At 44.4% G+C, this 15,847-nt stretch overlaps 1 protein-coding gene across 1 annotated transcript; it reads right to left on the reverse strand.

Annotated features, from left to right (window-relative positions):
• Window positions 1–3,677: 3,677 nt before the first annotated feature.
• On the reverse strand, window positions 3,678–14,358 carry CCKAR (cholecystokinin A receptor). Its single transcript, XM_055587452.1, has 7 exons — window positions 14,233–14,358; window positions 13,307–13,558; window positions 9,216–9,477; window positions 7,068–7,195; window positions 5,343–5,715; window positions 4,628–4,751; window positions 3,678–4,320 (listed from the first exon to the last, which is right to left on the reverse strand). The coding sequence occupies exons 1-7, from the start codon at window positions 14,342–14,344 to the stop codon at window positions 4,294–4,296; spliced, it is 1,278 nt and encodes a 425-aa protein (XP_055443427.1). The 5' UTR covers window positions 14,345–14,358; the 3' UTR covers window positions 3,678–4,293.
• Between the last annotated feature and the right edge of the window lie 1,489 nt (window positions 14,359–15,847).

The raw sequence follows: 15,847 nt of genomic DNA on the forward strand, positions 1-15,847 counted from the left end.
CCAGTGACTTCATAATGCTTTAAGCAGGCTTTAAAGGATGCTTGTACCCCTTTCACTTAGGCCAAATTTGGTTTGGGAGTGGATTTTTATGCCTTCATGTCAGTGGGACTGGGGCTTATGTTCCAGGGATCAGCCTCCCATGAGTTGCTCTGGTCAGCTGTGACCTAGAAGGGGTTGAGAGTTGACAGATTCCTCTGTGAGACCTTTTCTTTCTCACCCTGGCCACCTGCTCTGAGAGGCACCCTGGAGATCAAGCCTTCCTCAGAGGTGGTTATGTGCTTGGGCATCAGGGAGTTTCTCTGATTGCAAAAACAATGGGAACCCAACAAAATTGAGTAAGGATATAGAAGAGTAAAAGCTCATAGCAAATTCTGACTCACCAAGTCCCACAGAGATGGTGTGACAACCTCTCACTTTATATGAAGGAAATGATACCCAGAGAAGGTATGTGACCTCCCTGGAGTCACACAACAATTTAGTGACAGGGCAGACATGACTGAGCGTGTGTGTGTGTGTGTGTGTGTGTGTGTGTGTGTGTAACATTGGGACACAGATTTATGGACTTGGGGTCCAAAATGTATCTTCTTCACTAACGAAGGAGGCCTTTATGATCAGTGAAGTTGAAAGCAGTATCTGCGGGACTTGACGTGCAGTGTGGAGGACTGGGAACAGAACAAGGCTGTCCCATGCACTTCACCTCTTGTCGAGCACCACTGCACACTCTGGGCAAGATGCTTCTGGTTAGGATGGTGGGGTCCCCAGAGCAGCCCAGAAAGGCCCAGCGTTGACAAAGGACTCCATTCAAATGTCCTCACCCATTCACTGTGTCATTCGCCCCAGACACTCACTGACCACCTGTTACATGTTACGTACAAGAGTGGTTGCTGGACAATTCATACTTGTCTGACCACTCTTCCTGAGCAAGAGGGACCTGAAATTCCTCCCAGGCTGGGCTGCTCAGAGCCAGGGTTGGGGATTAGGGTTGTGGGGCTGGTCCTCAGCTGTGGCAGCAGGTTTAGGAAAACTGGAATCTATGCTCCACTTGAGGGTGACCAGGAAGCTGGACGGACCAGAGAGATCCGAATCAAGGAAGCACCTTGCTTGGAGCTGAGAGCAGCCGCAGGGCTCAGAGGTAGGGTGTGGGGTGGGGGAAAGCCAGGAAGACGCCCAGAGGCTCCAGGAGGAGTCCTGCAGGAAATCAGATAGTTATGAGGGAACAGCCAGGGGTGCTGGGTGGGCTTCGATGATACATATAAGCCCTAAAGAGTGAGCAGAGGACTTAAACATGGACCAGGAACACAGTGATGGTTTTTTGCTGTATCACCACTGTTCTCCTTAAAGGGAATGAGCAGAGGAAGGAGCAAAACCAAGGAATACTACAGACCAGGGCTTCCTCACTCCCTCCCCCCTTTTTTATTCTGCTAAAAAACACAAAACTTTATTTTTTTTCTAATGTAAAAGACAGTTAATTTTTTAATTTCTTCTTTTTAAATTTTTAATTAGAGGACAATCACTTTACAATATTATGATGCTTTTTGCCATACATCAACATGAACTGGCCACAGGCATACATATGTCTCCTCCCTCTTGAACCCCCCTTAAATCTCCCTCCCCAGCCCACCTCTCTAGGCTGTCACAGCACTGGATGTGGGTTCCCTGCGTCAGACAGCAAACCTCCACTGGTTGTCTATTTTACAGACAGTAATGTGTTTGTTTCAATGCAATTCTCACAAATCACCCCACCCTCTCCTTCCTCCACTGTGTCTAAAAGTCTGTTCTTTATGTCTGAAAAACGCGCAACTTTAAATTTACCATCCTATCCATTTTTAAGTGCATAGTTCAGTAGTGTTAAGTATATTTTACATAGTTGGGCAAGAGATCCTAGAACTTTTTCATCTTGTAACACGGCAACTCTACATTCACTAAACACTAAATCCCCAGCCCTTGGTAATAACTTTTCTATGTTCTATTTTTATGGTTTTTGACTATTTTAGATACCTCATGTATATAGAATTATAGTATTTATCCTTTTCCTCAGCCCTTTAAAAAAACCTGTGTCCCAGCACTGTTTACAGGCACGAGAACCTTCCATGGGTAGCATCTCCGATTATACACACATTCCCCAGGGGAGAGCAAAGGGAGGGAGCGATGGCAGCAAAGGCTCACACAGCCGTATCTTGGGTGGGGATGCACACAGAGTTAGAGAAAGCCCTCCAGAAATTCCCATGGTCCCCTGAGACCATGCCCCCTTTGTTGAGACTCACTGCTGTGGAGAAAAGGAGTTCCCCGAATCATCAGAGGCAGAGCAGCAGTCAGTCACAACATTTATTGAGCACTCATGGTGTACAGAGTACTGGGCAGAACACTGGAAGGAAATACAGTGGCAATTCAACAGCTATTGCCGCTCACCTCAGGATTACGTTTTAGGTGAATGGAGAAGATAACCTGTTAAGCATGCACGAACAAGTATAACTGACATCTAGACACATGCATGGCTTATTCACCACTACAAGTTATTATGAGAGTTTACCCAGTAACTAGGGCACAGGAAGCCATTGAGACACATGAGTTAGGTAAAGATCAAAGTTACAGAGTTCAAACTTACCATTCTGATGAGTGGAAGCTACCAGAAGACAAGAGAAAACACCAGAAACTTGGTGAATCTATTTTCTTAACTCTATTAAGTCACTATTTCAAATTTAAGAATTCAGTTTAGTATGAAATAAAGGCAATTGACTCAACAAAGTGCTAGAATAGCTTTATGTTAAAAACTTTTCTGGAAGTAAAATCAGCCTGTTGATAGTACCATTTCCAAAGGTCAGACACAGACTCTGAAAGTTAATAGCATTTTTCTTATTTTTAAAAATAACTTCCATTATGTGAAAGACTTTCCAATAAATTTAGTGAACAGAGGCATTTTATTGCTCTATTTTTGGGAAATCTTGTTTATGTTCTTACGTGCTTTTAAAGTTAATTTAAAGTAGAGTTGCCAGATAAAACACAAGATGTATTTTAGGGCATGAGACATACTCATACTAAAAAAAATTATTAGTTGTTTATTTGAAATTAGAATTTAACTGGACATCCTGTATTTTATTTGCTAAATCTGGTGACTCTATTTTTAGGTTAAGTTACCTTTGGAATTTCCAGAGGTTTCCAATAAGGGTGGGGCGAGTAGCGAGGCTAATTAATCTTCATTTATATGCTAACACTGTCAGATGGGAAGGCTTCTTCTTCTGGCAGGAAAATTGTAGGTTCTGCAGGATTCACTCAAATATTGGAGACATCTTTCTTTCTTACATCTTTTATCATTACTATTTTAGCAGTGCACGTTTTAGTCAGTTGAATTTTCACCTTGAAATTCTTGACAGAGATGACTGGTGTGAAGTATGAAAATAAGATTGCCATCTGAGAAGCAGAAAAATTAACATCTGGCTTGGAAAGTCCCCTATAAAAAATGTTCACATCCTCAATAATTTCTTCTGTTAAGCACACTATCCTCTCTACCCTGTTTGGCAAAAACACAACAAAGGCAACACTCACATCTTGTTAGATATACCACATCCCTTCCCCTATTCGTGATCACTTCCTGCCACTCTCTGTACTACCCGCCCAATATAGATTTCTTTTCTTTTCTTTTTTTTTTTTTGATAATAGAAAAATCACTAGCCCTTGTGCACCACAAAGAGTGTCTGTCAGGTATAGATCAATGGGTGGTCATGGACCCCCACAAACAGGAAAAAGAAAAGCTCACCTCTCAGATGCTTGGAAGCATGAAAACTATGAAAGAGAGAGTGAGAGACAGACAGACAGACAGAGACAGAGAGAGGGAGGAAGGGAAAGAAAGGGAGGGAAGGAAAGAGGCTGTTAGATTGGATTGACACATGCAGTTTTAGAAATGCACTTCCTGGTATCTAAGTGTATAGCTCATATCTTATATTAAGTTGGGATTTCTACACTGGAGAAGAGAAATTTCAACACCAATTTTTCGAAGAAAAAGAGTTCACATGAAACTCCAACTGTGGTACAGGAATGTAGAATGATAATACTTTCTCAATTGCAACCTCCATCCACTATTCTTTTTTTTAAACACACCAAAGAGTATACTTATATGTAAAGAACATACTGCTCTGTTCATGTTTCACATACACATAAAATTACCACAAGTATTAACAAACACATAGATTGTATCTAAAGGCATAGAAGGCTTTGACTATCTGTTAGTTGAGTCCAAGTATGCCAGTTTTTATTCTGGGCCCAACTCCCTGAGTTTCCAGCTTGGCCAGGTACACATTACAGCTCGCCTTTGGACTTGGAGGTCTTTGCAGAAAGGAGGATGAGTATGAAAAATGAAGTTGAGGCAAAGCAGCCATGGGGTTTAATATCACCATGAAAAGGTGGAGTTAAGCAATATATATTATTAAATTAGAAAACTATTTCTTGGCGCCTCCTGGCATTCAACATCCCTTATGCTAAGACAGTTACTGGCTACATACTCTTTTCAGAAATATGAGTTCCAAATTCCATCCTTTAGACAATGTTCCATATACTGTTCTGTTGATGACATCACCTGATGTCTCTGAATGTCCTTGACTGACCTGAAGAACAGGTCAGGCTGTTTTCTTACTACAGAAAATGGCCAGAAGAGGGTTTGCTTCCGGTTCCCTTGTGTGGTCATGGTGAGGTGGGTGGTTACAGAATGTTCCTGAAAGAGGGATGGACTCCTCAGGCGCAAAGCAGCCTCCACAATTCTGCATCAGCAGAAGCAGCAGAACACAGAAGGGTGTCACTAAGAGGAGTTAAGAGCCCGCCTTGGATGTTCTAGAACCTTCTAAAGCTCAGTAGGGTCCAAATCCCCATTTGAACATGTGCTTAGCAATTACATGTGCAGCAGGAGCCCTGGTGAACTCCTGTCATTGGCCTGCTGAGGTTTTCTGATGGTGAATGTTACTGAAGTCGTCCCACCTGGGGCCCCAGTCACGGCCCCACCCTCAGAGTGTTCCCCTGGAACCCAGGTGAAGGGTGCCAGGCAGACGAGGAATGGTTCCCACTGGGACCGGTGCCCTCCTTCACTTCCGGCTCCCTCCTCCTCCTCCTCCTGCTGCCTTCTTTCCCTCCCTCTCTGCTGCCTCCCTCGGTCCCTGCCTCCATGCTTCCCGCCCGGCAGCCGGCGGGGCACCGCTCACGGGGGCGGCGCAGAGGCGCTCCCGTGGCTGTAGGAGCATTTAGACAGAGACGCCCGCGTGGTGCCGCTCTCCACCTCGTCCCCCACCTCGCCTCGTGCTCCTGGGGGACCGGGGTTGGGGCAGCAGGGGAACGTGGCCAGGAAGCCGAGGCGGAACCTCTTGTTCATGAAGCAGTAGATGATGGGGTTGACGCAGGACGAGGTGTAGGACAGCAGGAGGATGAAGGCGATGGGGGTCCCCGAGAGGCGGCGCTCGGCAGAGGCGGTGTCAAAGGCCCTCCAGGCGTTGGCGCTGAAGATGGGCATCCAGCACAGGAAGAAGAGGACCACGATGACCATGAGCATGCGGATGACGCGCTTCTTGGCCATGAGGCTGGCCGCGGGGCTGCTGCTCCTGATGCGGTCGGCCCGGCCGGCGCTGCCGGAGGACAGCTGGCGCAGCTCCAGCTTCCTTGGGTGCTTGGGCCGCTGCAGGCAGCACCCGGCGCTGTCCGCGTACCTGCCGCTGTTGGCCGAGCTCCGTTTCCTTTCTGGGTGGGCAAGCCACGTCACTTATTTTGGGGGATGGGTCATGCCAGACAGAGGGCACGGGATCCCTGCACCCTCCATCCAGGGGCTAAATCACACTTGAACTGTATTACTTGACAGGCCACCTTGGGCCTGCACTAACATGGGTAGGTATTGATCTATACTACTCAAATGAAATGCTACTTATAACTAATAAAAAAAATGTATAGTATAAAATGTGCATAATTTAAAATAGTAAAATAATATTTTATGTGTGTAGACTATAAGGATACAAATTTGTTAAAGAATGAGTATTCACACTCTTCTTCCAGCTCCTCAAGGCGGGGAGTTTTCTGCTTGCTTGGGAAACCTCCAGATTGCTTTTATTGCATAATGAGCAAAAATCAACAAAAGCCAAGGAAGACCCTAGGTGTATATGTGGTAAACAGCTGAGCAGAAGGATGGAGTGAGAGCGGTGGTGAGTGATGTCAACAAAGGTGTGGGGTAAGTTCCAATGAAGAGTGGGCTGTAATGAATGGGAGGGATGGGGGGTGGGCTTCCCTGGTGGTTCAGTGGTAAAGAATCCACCTACCAATGCAGGAGACATGAGTTTGACCCCTGATCAGGGAAGATCCCACATGCTGCAGGGCAACTAAGCCTGTGCACTACAACTATTGATCCTGTGCTCTAGAATCCAGGAGCGCAACGACTGAGCCCATGTGCTGCAACTGCTGAAGACCTAGAGCCCTGGAGCCCATCCTCCGCAACAAGAGAAGCCACCATGGTGAGAAGCCCACACACTGCAACTGGAGAGTAGCCCCTGCTCTCCGCACCTGGCGAAAAGCCTGCGCAGCAGTGAAGACCCAGCACAGCCAAAAAACAAAAAGAACATGCAGGTCCCAACATTAAAAAAGGGAAGAGGGAGGAGATGTGAGGTTCCATGGCAGATATATCAGGAGTGAAGGGTGGGAGTGAAGGGGGGAAGAGAGGATGGCACCTGAAATGACAATTTGCTTTGTTTGCAGAGGGGGTCCATTTGAATATGACATCACAGAGACCCTGGACCTATGGGCCCTGAGCTTGTAATTGGGCAATGGGTATATTATCTCATTTTATTCCATTTAGTACCCTTTTGGGAGAAATAATTTCTTCATTCTACAGGAAATAGAGACACTGGGTCTCCTGACCATGTGTTACGACACAGAGAAACACTCCTAAGAATACTTTTGAAAAATATTTTGAAATACTTTTGAAAAGTATTTTGAAATACTTTTGAAAAGTATTTTCAAAAGTATATACTCTGGGTATATCTAAGTTATAGAAAACAAGGCTTGTGTAATCTTTTGGCATAAACCAACAGATAAGAGATAGTTACCTCGGGCAGACTTCTTCTGGCTAGCATCAAATTTTATTCCTTGGTAAAGTTCCAAAGAGATTAATCCATATGCCACCATCATCACAATTCCAGGAATAAGAAAGAGGATGAGTAACAGGAATGTGTGCCTAATAAAATAAAAAGCAATCCAATAACCAGCAACTCCAGCATTTCAAACTAAGATGAGATGGAATAAACAGGGTTCATCTCCATTTTAATGAGTTGGAGCAAACACATTAATTACCAGTATTTAATATCTTTGGAAATTCCATGTCTGGAGGTTCAGTCATTAGAAAATGTTACTTCTTTTCTCCCAGATAAAGTCTCTTATGAAGGACTAGTTAAATTGGAGAAGTTTGGTGTAAGTCTGTGCCTGAAACAAGTGTACATTTAAACTACTGAGAGCTTAAAAAAAAACAAGCCAATGAGAGTATTTGAATACCTCAATAAAGCTGTTACTGAAATAATAATAATAAAATCATAAGAATTTATATTCATTGATGACTTGTTAAATTATTTAATTTCAATATGGTACATACATGACTGTATTTAATCCCCATAATAATTTTTGAAGTAGGTACTATTAACCTAACACCCATTTTACAGATAAGGAAACAGGCAGAATAAATAATTTGTCCAAAGTCATACAGCTAGTGGCAAAGATGGGATCTGAACTCAAGCAATATGATTCTAGACGTTATGCTCTTAAGCATCACAATAGATTAATACCATTTGTTGACTTTATAGCACCAGAATCACCAAGTGCATAAGTAGCAATGCTGGAAAATCTTGGTTTTGCAAAATAAAGTATTCTGGCTGTTTCAACCCATTAGGCACAGTGGCAAACTCATTCTAGTGCCTGGCGGGCCAGAGTTATGCTTTCTCTAAACATGTTTGATTCCTGAAGAACTGCAGCCTCCTTCTTCTTGAGTCTGGCCCCTAAATCACTTTTGCAGTCTGGCATGTGTAAGGTTACACAATTAGGCCATAAAATTGTCAGAGGCTCACAGTGGCTGAGCCATTTCTCATTTCAATTGGACATGTTTTGATAAGATTTCTTTTCAAGTCTTGGAAATGTCCCTCATTTGCAACGTAATTCTTTGAGTATGTGTGTGTCTTGGTTGAAATGAAAAAAAGGAAGGCAAAGAAGGCAGAAATTATCTTGGTTTTGAGCCATTTTTGAATGTCTAGCCCTCTGCTTCTAAAACATGCTGGGAATTAGTAAACATAATGCCCTGCACTTGTGTGGCCTTTTTGAATATATCTAATGATGTTTTCGTAAACATTCTCTCATTTGAATCTCACATCCATCTAGTGATGTAGATAAAAACGGTATCTTTATTCTTAAATCTTTGTGTAAAGAACTTTAACGTCAAGGAAGTTATATAAACTTGTCCAACATCACCTGCTAGTGAGCAAAGAAACAGGTAGCACAACTTTGCATTTGTATTTCTAGTAAAGTGTTCTGTGTAAGTACCACTGCTGCAACTCTACTCTAAGAAAAATCCCATGGGATTTGGGGTTTTGGACTCCTCAGTTCTATCTCCAGTTTTTGGAAAACCAGAGCTCTTCCACTGTCTCAGCCAAGATCCTCACTAGACTATCCTGAAGCACACTGCATAGTGGTTAAGCCCAGACACTCTGTTGTCTCCTCCAGGATTGGGAACTTGAGCAACTTAACTTCTGCCGGTCTCAGTTTCTTCATTTGTAAAATAGGGACAGTAATAGTACCCACCCTATGAGGTTTTGAGAGGATTAGTTGATTTTAATACAGGTATGGCATTTCAGAGACTTCCCTGGTGGCTCAGATGGTAAAGCATCTGCCTACAATCTGGGAGACCCGGGTTCAAACCCTGGGTCAGGAAGATATCCTGAAGACAGAAATGGTAGCCCACTCCAGTATTCTTGCCTGGAAAATCCTATGGATGGAGGAGCCTGGTAGGCTACAGTCCATGGGGTCGCAAATGGCATTTCAAATACAACATTCAAAGTGTTCGCTCTATTCTATCATTCTAGAAAGAGGTTAAGTCTTCTCAAAAAGTCTCTAGGAAACTGATCCCTCAGACACTGGACAATACATTCCAGTTTTTATTAAAACTGAAAAATTCTATCAAGTTATAGTAAACAAATAAACCCAGGCGGCCTTACCAGGACTGCTGCATGACATCACTTGGCAGTAGAAAGCGGCACATATTTGCGGTCTGGTTGTTATTTTTGGTAAAAGGCACCAAGTTGCTATAAATTGGGTATGGAGTCATGATGGTGAAGGAGAGGCACCAGGTAGCGGCAATCACCTTCAAAGCATGGGACTTCGTCTGCCAGACTCGGGACTGTAAGGGTTTGCAAATTGCACCATATCTCTCCAGTGATATGGCAACCAGATTAAAGGTGGAGACACTCACAGAGGTGCCTGGGAAAGGAACAAAGAAGCTGCTTACGTCGGCTTTGAAATCCGAAGTTTATTTGCACATGAACTTAAGTTTACCTGATCTGCACAGGTTGGATAGATAGTAAAGGAAAATACTCAGAAGGTAAAGAAATACTGTGTATGTATATCTTTAAAAAATGATTTATTCCCAGCTTTGTTCCCAAAAGGATTTGAGGCAGTTCAAGCAATGTATTTGCAAATACATTGTATTGCCAGTGTATTTTAGATAAGTTTATTGAACTTTGATTACAACCTAGCTCCTTCTTAGGCTGGAGGTGCTCATTAATTAATAACCAAGTGGATGAACTATGTTCCTACCCCACAGAAGAAGTTTCTGAGTGACCTGTAGAACAGCTTTAGTTTTGAGCATGATGTGCATAAAGTTGACCTTTTAATCCAATATCAAGGACAGTGACTCCAAAAATTCAGTGGGGTCTGAGATGGGAGCATTAAGACTCTTCCTGAAAATGTCTAGTACACAGGCTGTTTTTGAGTGAAACATTCTAAATTTCAAAATGGAGTGTTGAAAAAATACCTAATAAAAAAGGATGAAGGGGAAAATCCCCATATTGTAACTAATGTTTTTCTCAGGGTAGGAGGAATGCGTCTTCTTTCTAATTCTTTTTGCTTTTCTGTGTTTTGTAGAAGGAACATTCATCAAACATTCATCATCAGTGAGAAAGACATCAAAACACCTCATCTAAAAGGAAATCAACCCTGAATATTCATTGGAAGGACTGATGCTGAAGCTGAAGCGCCAATATTTTGGCCACCTGATACAAAGAGCCAACTCATTGGAAAAGACCCCAATGCTGGGGAAAGTTGAGGGCAGGAGAAGGGGATGACAGAGGATGAGATGGTTGGATGGCATCACTGAATCAATGGACATGAGTTTGAGCAAACTCCAGGAGTCAGTGAAGGACAGAGAAGCCTGGTGTGCTGCAGTCCATGGGGTCACAAGAGTCAGACATGACTGAGCAACTCAACAACAACAACAAAAGGATATACTTACAGCATAGTCAAAAAACTTAATTTTTGTATTTTGTGTGCATATATAATGATTATAATGTCTTATCCCTGTAAAATTCCCTTTAATTCTTCATCCATAAATTCAGCTGATTCTTCTCTTATCTCTTACCATGATTTCTTAAACCTTCAAATCAATCCTAATTTAAATTTGGGAGAAGTTCTTAGCCTGGGGCCTTTTGTGAAACTATGTATAAAAATATCCTTTTTCTAGGGAGGATATCCATAGTGTTCCTCAGAGACTTGAAGGAATCTAGAACCCCAAAACCATAGCTAAGAACTCAGGTTCTGAGATAGGATTTGCTGTTTTATAGGAATTTACCCTAAGGAGTTGATAACATTTGGGTTAGAGAATACAGCCCCAAACTTAGAGTGAAATCTATTGTTGTTCACTCTCTTAGTCATATCCGACTCTGCAACACACCAGGCTTCCCTGTTCTTCACCATCTCCTGGAGCTTGCACAAACTCATGTCCATTGAGTCAGTGATGCCATCCAACCATCTCATCCCCTGTTGCCCCCCTTCTCCTCCTGCCTTCAATCTTTCCCAGCATCATAGTCTGAGTCAGCTCTTCACATCAGGTGACCAAAGTTTTGGAGCATCAGCTTCAGTGTCAGTCTTTCCAGTGAATATCCAGGATTGATTTCCTTTAGGATTGACTGGTTTGCTCACCTTGCAGTCCAAAGGACTCTTAAGAATCTTCTTTAACACCACAGTTCAAAACTATCAATTCTTCGGTGCTCAGCCTTATAATGGGTAATTATAAACCCATCATCAGGCAAGCACTTTTTTTTTTTGGCTATGTGCATGCGTGCTCAGTCACTTCAGTCGTGTTTGACTCTTTGGGACTCTATGGACTGTAGCCTGGAAGGCTCCTCTGACCGTGGGATTCTCCAGGCAAGAATACTGCAGTGAATTACCATGCCCTCCTCCAGGGGATGTTCCCAGCCCAGGGATCAAGCCTCTGTCTGCTGTGTCTCCTGCATTGCAGGCAGTTTCTTTGCCCATTGAGCCACCTGGGAAGCCCTTTTGGCTATGTATTAGGAATTTAATGCGTGTTAACTGTTAAAAACCTGAAATTAAGGGAAGAATTGAAATGACTGGAATCAGAAATCCAACAAAACCATTATGGTATTGCAAACACTTTTAGAATTATCTTGCTTTTCATTTTCTAGAACAGTCTGTACTAGGTATTTTCAGAAAGAGTGTTAAGGCTCCTAGCTCAGACCCCAGCTATTTTAAAACATTTTTTTTTATTGAGGTAAAATTCATATAACACAAAAGTAATCATTTTAAAGTGAACAACTCTGCGGCATTTAGCACATTTATGTTGTGCAACTACACAAGGACTCATTTTTAATCTCCTTTCATAAACCCTGGTTAAAATGATTAAATATTACCATAGGATATATACAGACAGGCCTTGAAAGCCTGAGGCACTGTGAGATGTTGGTTATTATTATTGCGTCATTGTTTAACAACGATCCTTTTCATTTGTGAGTCCATTTTTCTTTTTTAGACTACTTGGACCCAGATTGACACTTTCTCGGTTATTTGTCCATGGCATGTAGATCAGTCATTCATCACTGTTTTGTCAGCGCTGGATACTACTTCCTCAATTGGAAGAAATAAAGGCTTTTAAAGCTTTCTGGTCACTGATAGCTGCCCTAGGCGGCTCAGCTCTGCATATTTTGCAAGGCTTAGGTCAGAACAACCAACTCCTTCTTCATTTCCTGCCTCTTCTCTTCCTCCCCCAACCAGCTCTCAGAATGGGCAAGGGATGAGGCGTTTTGGCAGGCAGAGGGGACCAAGAGAAATGTCTTGTTTCAGCCTCAGATGAGCCACAGCAGTTGGCAAAACAAGGCTGTGTATTCACTCACCATTGTAGTGGCCACCAGTTGGGGTTCAAGTCAGCTCTGTGGCTTACCACCTGTGTGTCCTTGGGCACATTATTAACCTCTCTATGCCTCTGTTCCCCTCTCAGTGATACAGGGAAGAATAACTGTGTATACTTCATAGAGTGGTTGTGAGATAAAATATGATCATGGAAGTAAAAACTTAAAGCAATTAGTAGAACATCTGGTACTCAAAAAAAAATGTACTCAAAGACATTAGCTCTTATGATTTTTCATCATCACCATCATTCTGATTGGCAAAGGCAGTGAGCTGCATTTCTCAGTCAATCAGCTTATCCGCCCAGGCACTGGGAGCAAATTCAACTTGTTGTCTAGTGGCAGAGGTTCTCTCTCTCTTTCTGCCTAAGATGGTCCCAGCCCCTGTGAAAACAGGCTCGAAAGTGAATCCTGAGAAGGGAATCTAGACCTCTGGTGAAACTGGATTTTGAATAACCCTGTTCCCTATAAGAGCCAGAATGGCGGCAGAAGAAGCCCTCTTCCAGCAGCCTGGCCACCCCAAAACCATGCCTTGGGTTGGGTAGAGCTGAGTACAATCAATGACTTCCAGGAAGGCACAGATCAGCTTGAATCTGTCTGTCTTTCTAACAGAAGCAAGCAAAACCCGTGTCTTCTGTAGTTTCTTACCAACTTATTCCACTTTGAGGAACTGGTCCCCTGACTGGGGAGTGACTTCTGGGGCGTTACGAGGACTGACCCTCCCATAAAGCCAGCTCCTCTGTCCTTGTACCCAGCTCCATACAGTCAGATGTTTTGTTCTGTACACCCATCAGGGCTTCTCTGTGGAGGCTGTCAGGGGTTAGGGAAGGTCTGGGACTGAGTTTCACTGATTTAGGGCGAAACTCCAGAAATAGGCACCAGCAGCAACTCACCCATGAAGTAGGTGGTGGTCTTGCAAACAGCGCTTCCGAAGATGAAATCCTTAAGCAGGTTGGGGATGAGGTTGAATGGCATGCAGAAGAGACAAAGCATGAGATCGCTGACAGCCAGGGAGAGGAGGAAAATGTTGGTGACTGTTCTCATTCTCTTGTTCCTAATCAGCACCGTAATGACCAGCGTGTTTCCCAGCACACTGAGCAGGAATATCAAGGAGTATAAGAGAATCTGCACGGCCGGCTGCCACTCTGCAAGGAGGAACCCGGACAAGACGGAGTGATGCAGGTGATGAGGGCAGAATGTTAAAACCCAGTACACCAAGTGGACGCTTATTTCCTGCCGGTTTGTATTTTCAGGGGTGTGCATCACCAAACCCAGCTCTCCCCATACTTAGATATTTTGCAGAAACAAAGCGAGGAGAGCACGGAGTGATTCAGTTGCTGCTGAAAGGCTGGTCTGTTAAAGGATCACTCACTCGGGGAACCACTTTTTCTTAAGAACAAAGCTCCTCCAGTGATTTCTTTCTTTCCTAGCTGCTAAGCATTTTTTCGATTTAATCACTTCTTCACACCGATTTCCCCCAAGGAAAGCCGACAGCTAGATTGTGACAGCACCTTTTCTGTGATGCTGGTAAGTTCCAGCTTTTACACTTGTACTCCCTCTGGCTCCACTTCAGCTCCTCCTCCACTGCTTTTGTGCCCCCCAAGTCCTGTACATTAATCCCAACTCTCCCATGGGGAACAATAAGAGCACTGGACTCAGTTCTGCTTTTAGATCTCTTATCCAAACTTCTGAGCAGATGACTTTATCCAGCCTCGTCTCACGAGGACTGTGTTCTGTTTTCACAGTCAGCCTTGCCTTTGCTGATTTTTCCCACAAACTTAAGGTTTTCTGAATTCAGATAACATCCCCTGACACCTACCTTTGGAAGGATGGGGCTGATCCAAGCAGAAAAGCGTCTCATTTTCGATCCCCAGTTCACAGGGGGGAGTCAGGTTGCTTTCATTCATGAGAAGGCTGTCAACCACATCCATGCTTGCCTGCTGCTTTCCACCAAGTGTTGGCAAGCTGGTGAACGGCTCACTCTCGGCTCATTCCTCTAATGACTGACTGGAGAGTCTCCCAAATGCGACCTGCTGTGGAGAGGCAGGGGGGTAGGGGGCGTGATTGCCAGGTGTGGGCTCCTGCGGCCATTCTTAAAGGCGACTGGAGTTCAGCACGCTCAGGCCAGCTGGGCAGGCATTTGCACTCCTGTCTTGGAAAGAGCAGCTGATGCGAGCCAAGCCCGCTCCACCTTCCAGGCCCACCCCATTCCTGGGCCAGCCGTAGGGCCCTGAGCACAGGCAGCCTGACTGCGAGTTAACCCTTCCCAGAGCATCGCTGCTTTTCCGCACACATGCACACACACGTGGACACACACATACAGGGACACAGTACCTCTCTCCTCTGTATAGGAACCTGTCACCATCCCAGACATAGGCAGAATAAAGCTCAAACAGGCTGTGTGAGACAGGAGCGACTAACACGGCAACAGACACCGATATGCAGAGCATCAGGACTAAAGGACACGGAGGCACTGTGTTTCTCCCTCCTTATATAAAAGCAATTAGTGCCTTTTAGCTTTGGAACCATGCCCAACAATGTGTGTGGATATAACTGCTGGCTGGTTGTTAAGTTGTTACCAACCACAGGGCTATTTCTTGTGGTCTCTGCCCCTGGTAACTGAAAGGAGGGGGTGCCCTGACTGTAGGTGCTTGGATCCTTAATATAGAAAACACTTAGTAAGATTTTCCATTCATTCATTTACGCATTCGTCCATTCATTCAGCACATGTTCATTGAGAGCCTCCCGCTTGCCAGGTACTTCTCTAAACACATAAGCAAATAAGGAACAAGATCATTTCAGATGTGTAAAGCACCACAGAGGAAGTCGAGCAGCAAGGTATACTGGAGAGGGATGATGGATTGTGGGGGCTGTTGCTCATTTAGATGGGGTCTCTTGCAGGAGGGGACCAAGATTGGAGAGCTGGATGACAAGGAGCGGAAGGCTTGTGACAACTGGGGAAAGCTGCTTCTAGGCAGGAGGAGCAGTCTTTTGGGCAGAGGTCACAGCAAGAGCAAAGGCCCTGTGTGGGAATGAACTTGGCCTATTTGAGGAATAGTTAGAAGCAGGAATGAATGAGGGGCCAATGGTGGGAGATGGGGTTAGAGATGGGGGCCTGGCCAGGGCTCTGGGCTTTCTGTGAGGCTTTGTGGTGCCGGCAAGCTCCTCCAGCCCCTTCGTACACGTGGTGTCCTCTGCTGAGACCTTTGGGACAGCAGCTGACAGCAGAGGCTCTTTGTTGCTCACAGCTGCTTAGCTGAGCTGAGACCTGATCGAGACCCTTTAGGGGTCCCTCGTGCTTTGACAGCTTTCTCAGCTGACAGTCCTATGTGTTCTATCGTGGCTGATTCCCGGCCGAACATGGATGAACCGATGGGCATTTTTACCACCCAGGCTTGGGATGTGGGGCTGGAAAGAGACCGATACCTCTTTTC

This window comes from Bubalus kerabau, chromosome 7 (assembly GCF_029407905.1).
Source record: "Bubalus kerabau isolate K-KA32 ecotype Philippines breed swamp buffalo chromosome 7, PCC_UOA_SB_1v2, whole genome shotgun sequence".
NCBI lineage: Eukaryota > Metazoa > Chordata > Mammalia > Artiodactyla > Bovidae > Bubalus > Bubalus kerabau.

What these genes read in the sequence shown, in the direction of transcription:
- CCKAR (XM_055587452.1), bottom strand. Translation starts at nt 14,344, where the DNA reads ATGGATGTGGTTGACAGCCTTCTCATGAATGAAAGCAACCTGACTCCC. An exon ending in GATGTCATGCAGCAGTCCTG is followed by an intron (nt 7,196 to 9,215) that starts GTAAGGCCGCCT and finishes TTATTTTATTAG; the next exon opens with GCACACATTCCTGTTACTCA. An exon ending in TCTTCTGGCCATTTTCTGTA is followed by an intron (nt 4,321 to 4,627) that starts GTAAGAAAACAG and finishes CTTTCTGCAAAG; the next exon opens with ACCTCCAAGTCCAAAGGCGA.